This window comes from Hevea brasiliensis, chromosome 7, assembly GCF_030052815.1.
Source record: "Hevea brasiliensis isolate MT/VB/25A 57/8 chromosome 7, ASM3005281v1, whole genome shotgun sequence".
NCBI lineage: Eukaryota > Viridiplantae > Streptophyta > Magnoliopsida > Malpighiales > Euphorbiaceae > Hevea > Hevea brasiliensis.
In genome coordinates, this window is record NC_079499.1 from 101,925,996 (window position 1) to 101,941,039 (window position 15,044).

General features: G+C 32.9%; 1 protein-coding gene across 1 annotated transcript; it reads left to right on the forward strand.

Moving 5' to 3' along the window:
• The first annotated feature begins 2,891 nt into the window (after positions 1–2,891).
• LOC110671049 (cytochrome P450 71AU50) lies at positions 2,892–4,800 on the forward strand. The gene is made up of 2 exons (XM_021833424.2): positions 2,892–3,841; positions 3,933–4,800. The coding sequence occupies exons 1-2, from the start codon at positions 2,966–2,968 to the stop codon at positions 4,545–4,547; spliced, it is 1,491 nt and encodes a 496-aa protein (XP_021689116.2). The 5' UTR covers positions 2,892–2,965; the 3' UTR covers positions 4,548–4,800.
• Positions 4,801–15,044: the final 10,244 nt, after the last annotated feature.

A 15,044-nucleotide genomic window follows, 5' to 3' on the forward strand; every position in this document is an offset into this window, starting at 1 on the left:
ACTGAATAATGCTTACCCCTAGATTTGAGAGAGAGAGGCGATTAACAATTGAAATTTGAATTAGCGATAACTGCGTTTTCAATTATAAACTGTTAATTTACTCCATTTGATTTTTAGACGGTATTATAAATTTAAGATATAAAATATATTTTAATTTATAATAAATTAATTTTTTTTAATAAATCATTGTATTTGATTTTTTTTTCTTCCTTTTGAATTTCAGCACTTTAATTTGTTTAATTGATGTATGTGTGCTGATTAATTTATTTAGATATTCGCTTTATTAATTCTTGAGGTTTGAATATTATTTTTTTTTCTATTCTTCTCAATTTTAAAATTATCAAAACATAATATATTTATCATTCATTATTTTGTAATTGTTTGAAATACTTGTTTTCTTGTTGCACTTTGACATTATTTAAACAAGTAATTTTTATATTCTGTTTTTAAATTTTGCTCTGTATTTTATTTTCATTTTTTAACTTTAGTTTGTTACTAAATTTTTTTGAACTTTAATTTTATTCCATAAAAATTTATCTTATACGCTAATAATAAAATCAGCTTTTCATCTTTTTTTTTTCACACTAAAAAATATCAACCGTTTCAATTACCACATAAATTTCTCATAAAAATATTGATGTCATCACAATGATCTGCTTTTTAAAAAAGAGAAGAATTTAACTTTCATAAAAAAAATATTAAAATTGTATTTATAAAGGTTAAAAATATTATTTCAGATAAAATTAAATTTTAAAATTTTTTTTATAACAAATTAAATTTAAGCATCAAAAGTGATATTTACTACCTTGGCGACAACATTAAAGAGCCAATATCTTGAAATCATAAGAGTTGTGATACTTTAGCTACTTGGCACGAAAGACACAACACAACGGTTTGTAAGTTTGCTTGCTGTAACCATTCCTTCCGGCCGAATGGTGGAGAATTCAAGTTTACAGAATCACATGCGGACAGAAAGGTTGACATATTCGTATATTTTATTAACAAAAATCCTACAATATAATAATAATTAATAATTTGATTAATTTAATTTATTTTTTTTATTTTAGAACTATGCTAATATAATAATTTAATTATGTTGACGACAACAAACGTTTAAAATTTTTAGTAAATGATCGTTTTTTTCCTTTCATTGTACATATCGTGACTTCTGTCTTTTCTTTTGTTAAATAATGCTATTTTTTTATGAGATATTTTTTTTAATATATATATTAAAATTTATTTATTAAATATATGAATTTATATATTTATATTTTGAATATATAATGGATTAGATTGAATATAAATAAATTTTTTTTAATATATATTAATGACATATATAATATTTTAAAAAAATTTTTTCACTCTTTTACATCATTGAGGTGTATATGTTGTAATTTTTTAATTTATAGTTTAATTTCATAATTTTATTTTGTTATTATTTATATGAAAATTGTATAATTATATACTGATATTTACAATGATTTTTATGGTTATTTTTTGTTCAAAATAAAGAAACAAAGCTTAAAAATTTAAAATTTATATTATTTTTATATTTTATCTCATAATTTTTTAAATAAAGTGATGTATATTTCTTGTGAAGTAATTATTTTATAAGAATATAAGCATACAATATTTCTGATGAATAATATAATAAAATATTATTGTATTTGTATTATTAAAATAAATAATTCAGTTCATTATTATTATAAGGTTAATATAATATCTCAATTATATCAATTAATTTTAAAAAAATTATATTATAAATTTATATTCGAAGTATATATATCATTATCTTTTCATTAATTTGATATTTTTTTACAAAGTGATTATTAATTTTACAAAAACTAAATATTAATTTACATAAAATTTATGAAGTAAAACATAAAAATTTAGTAAAATTCATGATTTTTTTTTAAAACAAAGTAAAGTAATTTTATTTTATTTAAAATAAAATCATCATATACAATGTTTCTACGGTTTATATAATTTTATACTGTAATCATGATGCTTTATTTTAAAATTTTGATTAAAAATTGTTTCTTAATTAAAATCAACACATCATGATATCTTGACATGAAAAAAAAAATCTTTTTTATGTGCAAAATAATATTTTTTTTTCTTGAAATAACCTGCACTTGCATTTTCAGCAGTTTGTCATATTTTAAATATTATTTTACAAATATTTTCCAAGATACTTTCTCGGAGATAATTATATATTCATTGAACTTAATCACATTAATTAGCGATCGACAATTATATATATATATATATATATATATATATATATATATATATATATATATATATATATATTCCATTTCTCAAGATTCGAGGCTATAATATAGACATTGAACTTATCTCCGCTTTTTTCCAGTCTGTCAACATTTCCCTTTTTAGCTTAGCTTAGGCCTTCCATTATGCTTCTTGTTAATTATTAGGTATGTTAGGGGTATTAAAAAATATTATTTTTTATAACAAAATAAATTTTTTTATAATATAAAACATAAATTTTACATGATTTTTAAAATTTTTTTTATATAAAATTTTTATTTAAATTTAATTTATTATAAATTTAATATATAAATAAATTTAATAAATATATTTTATCATATGTGTTATCTCGTATATTTATTTTAAATAAAAAAATTATATATTAAATTTTTATTACTTAAATCAGATTAATTATGTATCTAAAATATATATAATAAAATTATTTATTAAATACATAATTTTATATATTTATATTTTAAATTTATTATAAATCAAATATATATAAAAAAAATTTTATTTTAAATCTAATCTTTTATAAATATAATACACAAAATATACTATCAAACTTGTCTATTAAATAGTTCAACCTTGCATGTTTATGTCTTCGATTTGCTGTAAAGCGGCCCGACTCACTAGATGCTGTAATAAGAATATAAATATTAGAAGGACGAACCCCACCACCTACTCATATAGCATGGCTTTAACTTCGACTTCTCTATCATTTATTGCCCTTGCGTTGGTTCTCCTGGTATGGCTGTGGATTGGAAAGAACAAGGATAAGAAACTACCTCCAGGTCCAAGAGGGCTACCAATATTTGGCAGCCTTCATTTGCTGGGGAAGTTCCCTCACCGAGCTCTACATCAACTAGCCAAACAATATGGTCCAATTATGCATCTGCAGTTAGGCTTGATGCCAACCATTGTTGTCTCATCCCCTAAAGCTGCCGAATTGTTTCTCAAGATCCATGACCTTAATTTTGCGAGTAGGCCTCCTCATGAGGCTGCCAAGTACATGTCCTACGAGCAAAAGAACTTATCTTTTGCTTCATATGGCTCCTATTGGCGTAATGTGCGCAAGATGTGCACCCTAGAGTTGCTCAGTAACCTTAAGATCAATTCTTTCAAATCCATGAGAAAAGAAGAGCTTGAACTCTTGATTGAGCACATTAAGGAGGCTTCGCATCAACGTGTTTCTGTTGATCTCAGTGCCAAGGTCGCGTCTCTTAGTGCTGATATGAGTTGTAGAATGGTTTTTGGGAAAAAGTATATGGACAAAGAGTTTGATGAGAGAGGCTTCAAAGCTGTAATTCAAGAGGCTATGATGTTAGCAGCAGCTCCTAACTTGGGTGATTACATCCCTCAGATTGCAGCACTTGATCTTCAGGGTTTTACAAAGCGCATGAAGGCTGTTAGCAAGGTGTTTGATGACTTCTTTGAGAAAATTATCGATGAGCATATTCAGTCGAAGGACGAAAAAACAAAAGACTTCGTCGATGTCATGTTGGGCTTCGTGGGTTCTGAAGTGTCTGAATATCACATAGGCAGAGATAACATCAAAGCTATAATCTTGGTAAGGAAATTAAGTATTCACTAAACACTGCTAATCTCTTGCAATTCTGCTACTATCTGAAGGGATTTGATCAGATATAATTTTGTTGCAGGACATGCTTGCAGGCTCAATGGACACTTCAGCCGCAGTAATTGAGTGGGCATTATCAGAACTCATAATACACCCTCGAGTAATGAAGAAAGTCCAAAAAGAGTTGGAAGAGAAGGTTGGCAAGGAAAGAATGGTGGAAGAATCAGACTTGGAGAGCTTGGAATACTTAGAGATGGTTATAAAGGAAACTTTCAGACTCCATCCAGTAGCACCATTACTACTCCCTCACGAGGCAACGGAAGACACCATTATTGAAGGTTTTCTCATACCAAAAAAGTCACATATTATTATAAACGCATGGGCAATTGGAAGAGATCCAAATGCTTGGAGTGATGCAGAGAAGTTCTGGCCAGAGAGGTTTTCTGGGTGCAACGTAGACGTTCGAGGACGGGACTTTCAGCTTCTTCCATTTGGGTCAGGCCGAAGGGGTTGCCCTGGAATTCAACTGGGAATAACTGTGGTTCGATTGGTGCTGGCGCAGCTGGTGCATTGCTTCGATTGGGAGCTCCCAAATGAACTGCTACCAACCGATTTGGATATGGCTGAGGAGTTCAGTCTAGTGACTCCTAGGGCCAAGCATCTTGAGGCCCTACCCACTTATCGCCTTCACGTTTGAACTTTTGCTATTGTGTCTTCTACCATCCCAAATGTCTTTCTACCAACCGATTTGGATATGGCTGAGGAGTTCAGTCTAGTGACTCCTAGGGCCAAGCATCTTCAGGCCCCACCCACTTATCGCCTTCACATTTCAACTTTTGCATTGTGTCTTCTACCCTTAGATATGGAATTATGTCCTTGGTTTATATAATTGTATTAATAAGTAATGTCAGTTTCCATCGGTTCAATGAAATTATGTGCCGCTTAATAGATTGACATTCTTTTAAAAAAAAAAAAATTATGTGATCCAAATCATTTAAATCCTCTAAGTATTTTGATGAACAAGAGAGTGAGAAAATACTCTTAAAATAATAGTCTTTGCTGAAGACTTTATTTATTTTTTTAATTGAAATTTAAACCCCAGACATCAAAATCTTAAGTAATATTTTATTACTTCACTCGAAAATTTTGAAATATTATATCCTTTTTTTATTTAAAAAGGCATAAAGAGTTATATGTTTTGATATTTCTCTCCTCTTAATTATCTTGAAAAAAAAAAAATCAAGTGGATCTAGTGTAGTAGCGAATGTACATTACACTCTATATGTAACACTCTAAATTTTTAAATAATTATTTTATATGTAAATTATAATATTTTATTATATTAAATATTATGAAAATTAAATTAAAATTTTCTAAAATTTTAAAATCGGGTTTGATTTTCTTGAGATAATAAACTTTATCGATTTTTAAAAATTAATTTAAAGATCACGTGATAAATTTAAAAATATATTTGGACTCCACTAATTTTTTTGAATTTTTTGTAATTCTTTTTCAAAATTTTTGGACCTTGTCTTGGGTCCCAGGGTAGAGCAAAAATCAATTTTTAGGTACCCTGAATCGAACCAGCCGAATTGAACTGAATCGGATCAGACCGTATTGAATCGAACTGGCCTCTTTTCTTTTTCCCTCCCCTCCCCACACGTCCAGCTCTCCTTACTTCTCTTTCCTCTTTTTCTCTCTCCTCTCCCCTCCCCACCGCTGACCGACCATTCCCAACCCTCCCCCACACACTGACGCCCCACCAGGACCCTTTCCTGCCATTGGCCACTGAAAAAATGCGCATGAAATTGCTCCTTCACACGCGCGACTCTTGAACTTCCCAGCTTGATTTTGGCTGATTCGACTACCAATTGAATCGAGTCCAGTCCCAAACACGCTCTACTCTCCGAGAGCTTTCCGAAAACACTAAGAACACTAATTTTCATTTAGTGGTTTGTTTAAATTAAGCCTGAGAAGTTTTAGCCCATTTCGATTTTTGGGTTAGATTTCTCTCAAACTAGGACCCCCACAGGAATTCTGAGACTACTAGCACGCTCTACTTGGTGAGAGTTTTGCAATGATATAAATTTCAAATTTTTTTGACACCAAAATTTCATGGATCCCGCGAGCTTTGCAGTGATTTTTTTAGCCTTTATTGGGCTTATATAATTAAATAAAAATTAAATTCTAACTCCTAATATTGTGGGCTTCGCGTAAGTACTTTCGTTTTACAAAAATTTCATCGATGCCTAAATCTGCATTTTCGAGCTGGATAGACGAGCTGTCGGACTCACTTCGGAAATGGGTCAAATTTATAGTCCATCCCACCATTTTCAGCTACCCTGGACACATTCTAAGTGTCAGAATTGGCATAGGTAAACCTGAACTCTAAATTACTTTGTTTACCTAATGCCAAGTTTAGAATAAAAATCCATAAAATATTCATGGGTAGTTACAAAATTATAATTCATTTTGTAATAGTTTTATAGCATTGTTGTGGAGCGTGGGGTATAATTTTAGAATTTTTAGAGCTAGTTGGATGGTTTTTGTAAAATGTTAGTTCTAAGGACTATAGCTGAATTATCTGAATGCTTGAGAATTATTTGGTTTGGCGAGCCCATAAGGGGCCATGTGATGTTGTTAATATGTGGGCTTGAGACTTGTGATCTTAGAAGTGTTGTTTGAGCTACCTTACGGGTTGGGTAGGTCCTAAGTACAAGAAAAACTCTGTCGAATTTTAGACATAAATTAAGATGTCTTTGTCTTTTTAAATTATTGATTTGAGTTAGTACTAATGAATTTGTAATATAATTGTTTAGATGATCAGAGTCAACCTTCTTCCTCCACCTAGCCACCACAATAGTCCCTGGTTGATATGTGAGTAGGTATTAATTTTATTTATAATTTCAATATTATTATTATTATTATATATTCAAGGTATGCCCATGCATTCACTTATAAATATATGTATATAGCTAAATATTAGGCATGCTTTGTATTGCATTTTTATTTGATGAAACTGTTGTGGGTGTCACCTTAAGATAATTTGAAGCTGTGTGCGTGTGTCTGCATGTGTGTGGTGTGATATTGAATATGGTTAAGAGGGGTGGAACAGCTGGAGCTTGACTCGCTAGGACCCGATTCTTTTTATGGATAAGTCAGGGTGAGTACAACTTTGAGTTAATCTCACTGACCTCCGCATTTAAATTATTAAAAGAAAGTCTAGCTCGAGTTGATCTCGTTGGCAAGTATTAGATTAAGAGAGCTATATAGGAGATCAACTCCCATATTTATATACAATGATGTGACACACGAGTATGCGAGTACTCTAAATTATCTTTTGTGCTAGTATTGTTTGAATTGATTGAATATGTTTTTATATATTGCATTTCATATTTAGGGATGCATTAGCCTTAGATAGTTATATAAATTGTATTTGAAATCAATATCTTACTCTATGAGTCGAACGCTCACTCCTGTTTAATTATTTTTCCTCAAGTGATAAGAGGATTCATTAAGATTAATCTACTTTCTTTTTCACAGGTTTACCAGTAGCCATTTAATTGTATTTTCCTTTTCTTGTTTTTAATCTAGAAGCTTCGCATGTGTTAGAAATATTTTAATCTTGTTTGGACTGTAATAATTCATTTCTTTTGAAGTTATAAATCTATTATGTGGACATATGAGATGTGTATAATGGATATATACTCTGGATGAGTGAGCTAAGCTCCCATTTGATTATTTTGTTTGCTTGAGAATTGTGAGGGTGAGCTGAGCTCCCCGAATTGTGAGACAATTTGTGATTACAGGTCGAGTGAGTTGAGATCTTCCTGTTGGATAATCCAAGTTATAGTCGGACTCTGCCTTTTTTTTTTTTTTTTGGAAATTGGAATACAGTTATGAGCTTTATGGTTGGGTTAGGAATAGTTAGGCTTATTATGGGCTTTGGGGGCCTTATGCTGACCTAAGTCCTAGTGTCAGTCCAACCCAGAATTCGAGTCATGACAAAGTTGGTATTAGAGCTTAGGCTCCAGATTCATGGGAAGTGCATATCTAGGGTTTTAAAAAAGAGTTTTGTTAGGGGAGTCTCATGCAGAGTATAGGGTCCATATTCATCCTCGCATTGTTATCCTTGCATCTAGTTTATGCTTTGCGTACCTGTATGTGTTTATGAGTTTGTAGATATGTATAGTATTTTGTTTTGGATTTTGCAGGCTAATAATGCTGCATTTCAGGAAAATGCGTAGAGGTAAGAGAGCTACCACGACACTAGAGCCAGCAGTGCCAGATGAAATATCGACACAAGATGAGGCACCCACCCCAAGGTGGCATGGTAGGAGACCCAGAACTGCTTAGGTGGAAGAACAACCATAATCACAAGAGCCGTCATTTATGGCCCAGGGTCTTATGGATCCAATGGTAGCCATCTTGGCTAGTCTGCAGAGGACTATTAACATGATGGCACAGTATATGATCCACCCTCCACATTACCCCTAGTTCAGAGAGCTGAACCGTATAAGTAGATAATAAATTTTAAAAAGCTGGTGCCCGAAATTTATGATACTACAGAGGATGGCTATCGATTTTTGGACTCTTGCAAATAGGCAGGAGTGGAGCTACAATTGACAGACATGAGGTTGATAAAATGTGTACAACATGTATTGGGACCTATGCCAAGGCAATGGATGACTAATTATGTGCTCCCTCGAATTAAGGGACTATCATGGGCACAGTTTGTTGAGTTATTTATAAATCGGTTTATATCATAAAGCTTTAAGAACCAAAAGCAGTGGGCCTTTAAAGCTCTAAAATAGAATGGGAGCTCAGTGGATGAATATGCTTCAGAATTTCTAGAATTGAGTAGGTATGCCCCAATCACCGTGGCCACTGAAACTATGAAAATGAAGAGATTTTTGAAAGGGCTGGATAGGAGATATGTGAACGTGGCAATGTTGTCTGACCAACCATTTGATGTGATAGTAGATAGGGCTTGACAGATAGAAATTAGTTATACGGGCGATGAGGAAAGCAGATTAAAGAAGAATAAAGCTGAAGGTTCATTGGGTATGCCCTATATGAGTACCATGGGTGGTGGCAACCAGAGTCATCATAGTGAAAAAATCAGAGGGAATAAGAAAGAGGGTCTTAGACACAGAACCAAAAGGTTCAGATCAGGCTATAGTCCTAGTAGTGGATAGAGTTCGAGCTACAGCAGTTTTAGATCTAGTTTAGGGTCTTCTTTAGCACCTGATACACATAGTGGCTAGTAAGGTCACTTTGCCAGGAAATACCCCATGTTCAATGAGTATCAGATGGGTTCTCAAGGTTCTGTTGCTAATATACCTCACCAGTTACACCCTGGTACTTCCAGCACGACAGGCAGTCAGTTTAGTGGCTAACCAGATGGTGGTCAGGGAGGACGTAGCTTTGGAGGGTAGATTTTATCGTAGGAGCCAGTATCAGGGGTTTGCATCCCATAGTAGAGGCCAGGCTTAGGTTTTCACCTTAACACGCTAGGATGCTCAAGCTTTGAATGCTGTGGTAGCAAGTATTATTCCAGTCTATTCTTTTGAGGCACGTGTTTTGATAGACCCAGGTGCTATGCACTCGTTTATTTCCCCTATGTTTGCTTTGAGGTTGGGTAGAAATCCTACTGCTTTAGAGTGTCCCTTGTCTGTAGCTACCCCTCTTAGTGATAATATAGATATGGATATGATTTTTCTGGGTAGTCCAATGGTAGTTAATTGAAAGATCCCCTCAGCAGACTTGGTTCCCTTACTGGTGATGGATTTTGATGTGATATTGGGTGTGGATTAGCTGTCAACTCATTATGCCACCCTAGATTGCAAAAATAAAAAGGTGTACTTTCATATTTCGAGGGTAGAAGAGTTTAGTTTCAATGACGACAGAAGTGTGGCTCCGTACAACTTAGTGTCAGCTATTAGCGTCAGGAAGGTGTTGAGGCGTGGATATCAGGGGTATTTAGCACTAGTGAGGGACACATCTATTAAAGGTACTGATGTGAAGAATGTACCTGTTGTCAGAGAATTTGTAAATATGTTTCCTGAGGAGCTTCTAGGGTTATCACCGGACAGGGAAATAGAATTCCACATAGATATTGTGCCAGGTACAAATTCCATTTCTATGCCACCTTATAGGATGACACCGACAAAACCAAAGGAATTGAAGGAGCAACTATAAGAGCTACTAGACAAGGCATTCATTCAGCCAAGTACTTTACCTTGGAGTGCTTCTATTCTATTTGTAAAAAAAAAAGGATGGATCTTTGATACTATGTATTGATTACAGACGGTTGAATAAAGCAATAGTTAAGAATAAATATTTGTTTTCTCAGATTGATGATCTATTTGATCAGCTGCAAGGGGCCAGATACTTTTTAAAAATAGACCTACAACCGAGTTATCACCAACTGAGGATCAGAAGAGAGGATGTACCAAAAACATCGTTCAGGACAAGGTATGGTCATTATGAGTTCCTGGTGATGTCTTTTGAACTCAGTAATGGACCAGTGGTCTTTATGGAATGAACAGGGTTTTTAAGCCATTCCTGAATCGCTTTGTCATTGTGTTCATAGATGATATTTTGGTGTATTCTCAAATTGAGGAAGAACATATTTAACACCTAAAGATGGTGTTACAGACTTTAAGGGAACATCAGGTGTATACTAAATTTTCAAAGTGTGAGTTTTGGTTGGAGAGTATCTCATTCTTGGGACATGTGGCATTTAGTGAAGGTATTCAAGTGGATCCTAAGAAGATTGAGGCAGTAATTGATTAGCTTAGGCCTACTACAGTTACTGAGGTACAGAGTTTTCTAAGCCTAGCAGGCTACTATAGGCTTTTTGTGCAGAATTTCTCTAGAATAGCAACTCATTTGACACGGTTGACTCGAAAGAATATCATGTTCTTCTGGTCAGACGAGTGTGAGGAAAGCTTCCAGAAACTTAAGGAATGCTTAACTACAGCTCCTGTGCTGACATTACCTATAAGTGGATAAGGATATATAACGTATTGTGATACTTCTAGACTTGGCTTGGGGTGTGTTTTGATGCAGCATGATAAAATAATGGCTTATGCTTTAAGGCAATTAAAGAGGCACGAGCAAAACTACCTTATTCATGATTTGGAGATGGCAGCTGTGGTTTTTACACTAAAAATCTGGAGGCACTATTTGCATGATGAGGATTGTGAGATATACGCCGACCATAAGAGCTTAAAGTACATCTTTCAACAGAGAGATTTAAATTTGAGACAGAGGAGATAGATGGAGCTTTTGAAGGATTATGACTATACCAACCAATACCACCCAGGTAAGACGAATGCAGTGGTAGATGTCTTGAGTAGGAAATTTTCTGGCAACTTAGCATATATATCAGCAGAAAGGAGATTGTTGATTCGGGAGATACATGAGTTGATAGATCAGGGTTTGACCTCAGAAATGAGATTATGCAGGAGGTACACTATATGCTCTACCATGTTCACCCAGGCTCCACAATAATGTACCATGATGTAAAAAATAGATACTGGTAGAATAGCGTGAAGAGGGACATAGCAGATTTTGTATCCAAGTGCTTAACTTATCAGAAATTAAAATTTAAACATCAGAGGCTATCAGGGAAGTTGTAGGAGTGTAACAACCCTACATTCATAGTCCTATGCATTTCACTATTCTGATGACCCATGTCGGTCCAGACAATTAAGAGGATTAGGACCATGTTTAAGTCATCTAGAAAAGCCATGAATGAAAATAAATCGCCATTATATGATGAAAAAAATGAAAACTTAGAAAACAAAACATAAAAGGTTAAATGAGTCAGGGGTCACAGCGATAAGTGACCGTACCAGGAAGTAACTGCGAGGTTAATTGTAACCCTAATTTCGTACGGGACATTGTGACACTGCAGTCCTAAAAATTATTGCGAAGCTAGTGAAAATGAGAAAACCACAGAAAAGAGTTGAGAATTAGGTCAAATAATTAGATCAGAGTTCATGAAGAAATACAGTATTATTGGTAAACCGGATCAGACCGGTGACGGGCAAATTGGTCAATTCACCCTTAGAGGTGACTTATGGCCTAAATGTCCAATAAAATGTAAGAAATTAAAATTTTGAAATATAGATTTAAATTAAAGAAGTTATGAAAAAGAAAGAAAAAGAAAAGAAAAAAAAGTTAAAAGAGATTTATGACATCATCATAGGTGACATGAGCATGACTCCATAAATAATTTTAATTTCTTATTAATTAATTGTGGGGATAATTTTAACAATACAAATTAAAAATAAAAAAAGATGGTCTTCTTTCCCATTATTTCTGTCCCTCTCTCCTCTCCCATTTCTCTCTCTAATTTCCTCCATGAAAGCTTAATGCAAGCTTTCTAAACCCTAAAAATTGGCCATAAATTCCCCAATTCTCTTAATTAAACCTTGATTTTGAGTCTTGAAAAGAAGATTGGAGAAAGGAAAATTGAAGGAAATTGAAGAAAATTGGAGATAGAAAAGCTTCACCCAAGGTTAGTTCAATTTTAGTTTCTTTCTTCATTAATCTTTGAAGTTAGGTTGAGAGATGCATGAATTATGTTAAAAATTAAAGAAATTAGGTGTGAACTTTCAAGAAGGAAATTTTGGCCAACATGAGATTTACTAGGTTTTGATGGATTTTGATGAAATTAAAAGTGTATTTAAGTTTAATTTAGTGTGTAGATGTATTGTATATACTTTAATTTCGTCAATTGAATCATTTGAGAAATTAGGGTTTTTGACCTTAGGGAAATTGGGGAAAAATTTAGGGGTTTTTAAATTGAAGCAAATTGACTTAATTAAGACTCAATTTGGTTAATTGGAGTGAATTAGAGGGTGTTTGAATGGTGAGAATTGAAAGTGAATGCTGGTTGGTAAGGGTCCAATTCTGGACAGCCTGACCATGGTCCAGTTAAAGGACCAAAATTGAAATTCTGTTACTCCAATTGGTGTGATGCTAATTGGAGATGAAAATTAAGACATAATGCAACAATTTTTGTATAGAAACCTTGCCCTGAAAATGAACTTAAGTTAGTGAAAAATTTGGTCAAACCCGGATTAGGCACACTGCCACTGTACAAAAATGACCATATGAACAGTATTTGTTCAAATGGTCATAACTTGGTGTAGAAAGATCCAAATGACCTGATTTTTACACCATTGGAAAGCTATGACATGGTACTACAACTTTTATGAAGAACACAAACCCAAATTCTACCCATAACCAAGTCTAATTGTCAACCAAAAGTTGGTTGCTTAAAACTGCTAGAACCAAGAATATCCCAAAATTTCTGGGTTGTAACCAATCCAGCCAGCCCTAGAAAAATATGCATAACTTGAGCTAAAAAACTTAAAATGGAGTGATTCAAAAAGGAAAATAAACTAGACACAATAAGGAATAACTTTGATGAAGGACATTCAGCCAAACTCCCACTGTAGCAAGACCAATGGAACAGTAGAAGACAGTGACCTAAAACTGGAAATTTATAATTTCTCTTAGGAAGCTTTCAATTTACCAACAAATTTGACACTCAAAATGTGGTATGTGAGTGCATTTAGGACCAACATACCTATTAAACATGAAAAAGTCAATATTTTGACTTAAATAGTATAATGAATAGTAACCCCAAATTACCAAACTCAAAAAATTCCATTTTAAGCAAATTCAAGGGTACAATTAAGCATGTATGAAATTAATTGTTGGAATAATTATAAGACATGATATTGAAACACTATAAATTATGTGTTTCAATTGAAAAAGAGACTGGGAAGAAAGATAAGGAAAAGTGAGTCAAGGCCTAGAGGTGACTCATACAAGGTTTGTGCACAATACCTTTTCAATTTTGATTTTGCTATGAGAAAATTTATTTGAATATATTTTGACATAATTTATGCTGAATAGTGACTTGAGAAATGTTGTGTTGCCCACTTTGTGAATTGAAATTTGAAATGGGAATTTATTTAATGTTTGAATGAAATGTTTGAATAACTTGATTTTAACTTGGTTTGCATTCACACTTAGCATGACAGTATCACTGTGCTCCTCCTCCATTTACGGGATTGAGATCAATTATATTCCTCAATCTCTGGCTTGCCAGTTGAGGTTGAGATTGGATGAGTACTAATATAGCTAGCTTGCTAACTCCCTCATTGATTTCGATTAGTGGGGTAGAGATTGCTTTGTCATGGTGTACAACACGGTATTGATCGAAAATTTTGTGTCATGACCTAAGTTGTGTATGGATTAGTAATACTGTGATTTATAAATTATTTTGAGAAAATGGTATTACAAAAGTTGACTTGAACTTTATGAATTATCTTGTGCAATGGTTTAAATTTATGTTTATGGATGTATGTTTTGATATTCAATATCTTTAAACTTTTATTGTGCACCACTGAGTAAACATTACTGAGCGATAGCTTTTATTTGCTGTCGCAGATAAAGAAAAAGATAAGGTAGCAGAGTGAGCTACTAAGTTGTCAGGGGAGCTACTTTGAGGATTTTTATATGGGTATTATTTTATAGCCTTGTAAATTAGTTTGATGTAAATATTATTTTGCTCATATGTATCTATGTAGTTAATTGAGTAGTTATATATTAAAGTCTGTAATAATATTATTTTAAATTTTCTTTCTGTAAATTGAAACTTATTTATGTAATTAAATCAAAAGTAATGATAAAGAATTTTATTGAACTGTGTTGAGTTGTATATTTTGAAATGAGATTGTGTTGACTTGTATTGATTTGAGACTATATTGGAGTTTGAGGTTGAAAAATAAATTTATTAGGAGCGTTTTTACAGGTGTTAGAAGAACTGTTTTTCCCAATTATAGACGGCACTCTACCGAAATTTTTATAAAATTTGCGAAAAATAAAATTTGCCAAATTTCTTACTTAGTGTCTAAACTCCAATTAAAGGTTTTTAAATAATGCTTTAACATTATTTTACCAATTAAAATGAATTGAAATGGGTTAAAATTCCTTGTAGTGTATGTAATGAATTATCGGTGGACGAAGTTCAGTGATTCATTGAGTATACTACAAGATCATGTTATGCCTTATAAAGGGGTAAGGTGTGACATGTTTTAGTGGTATCAAAGCTGTGTTTTGAATGAGTTTTGAACTATGTATTTGAATTATTTACTTGATTAGTACA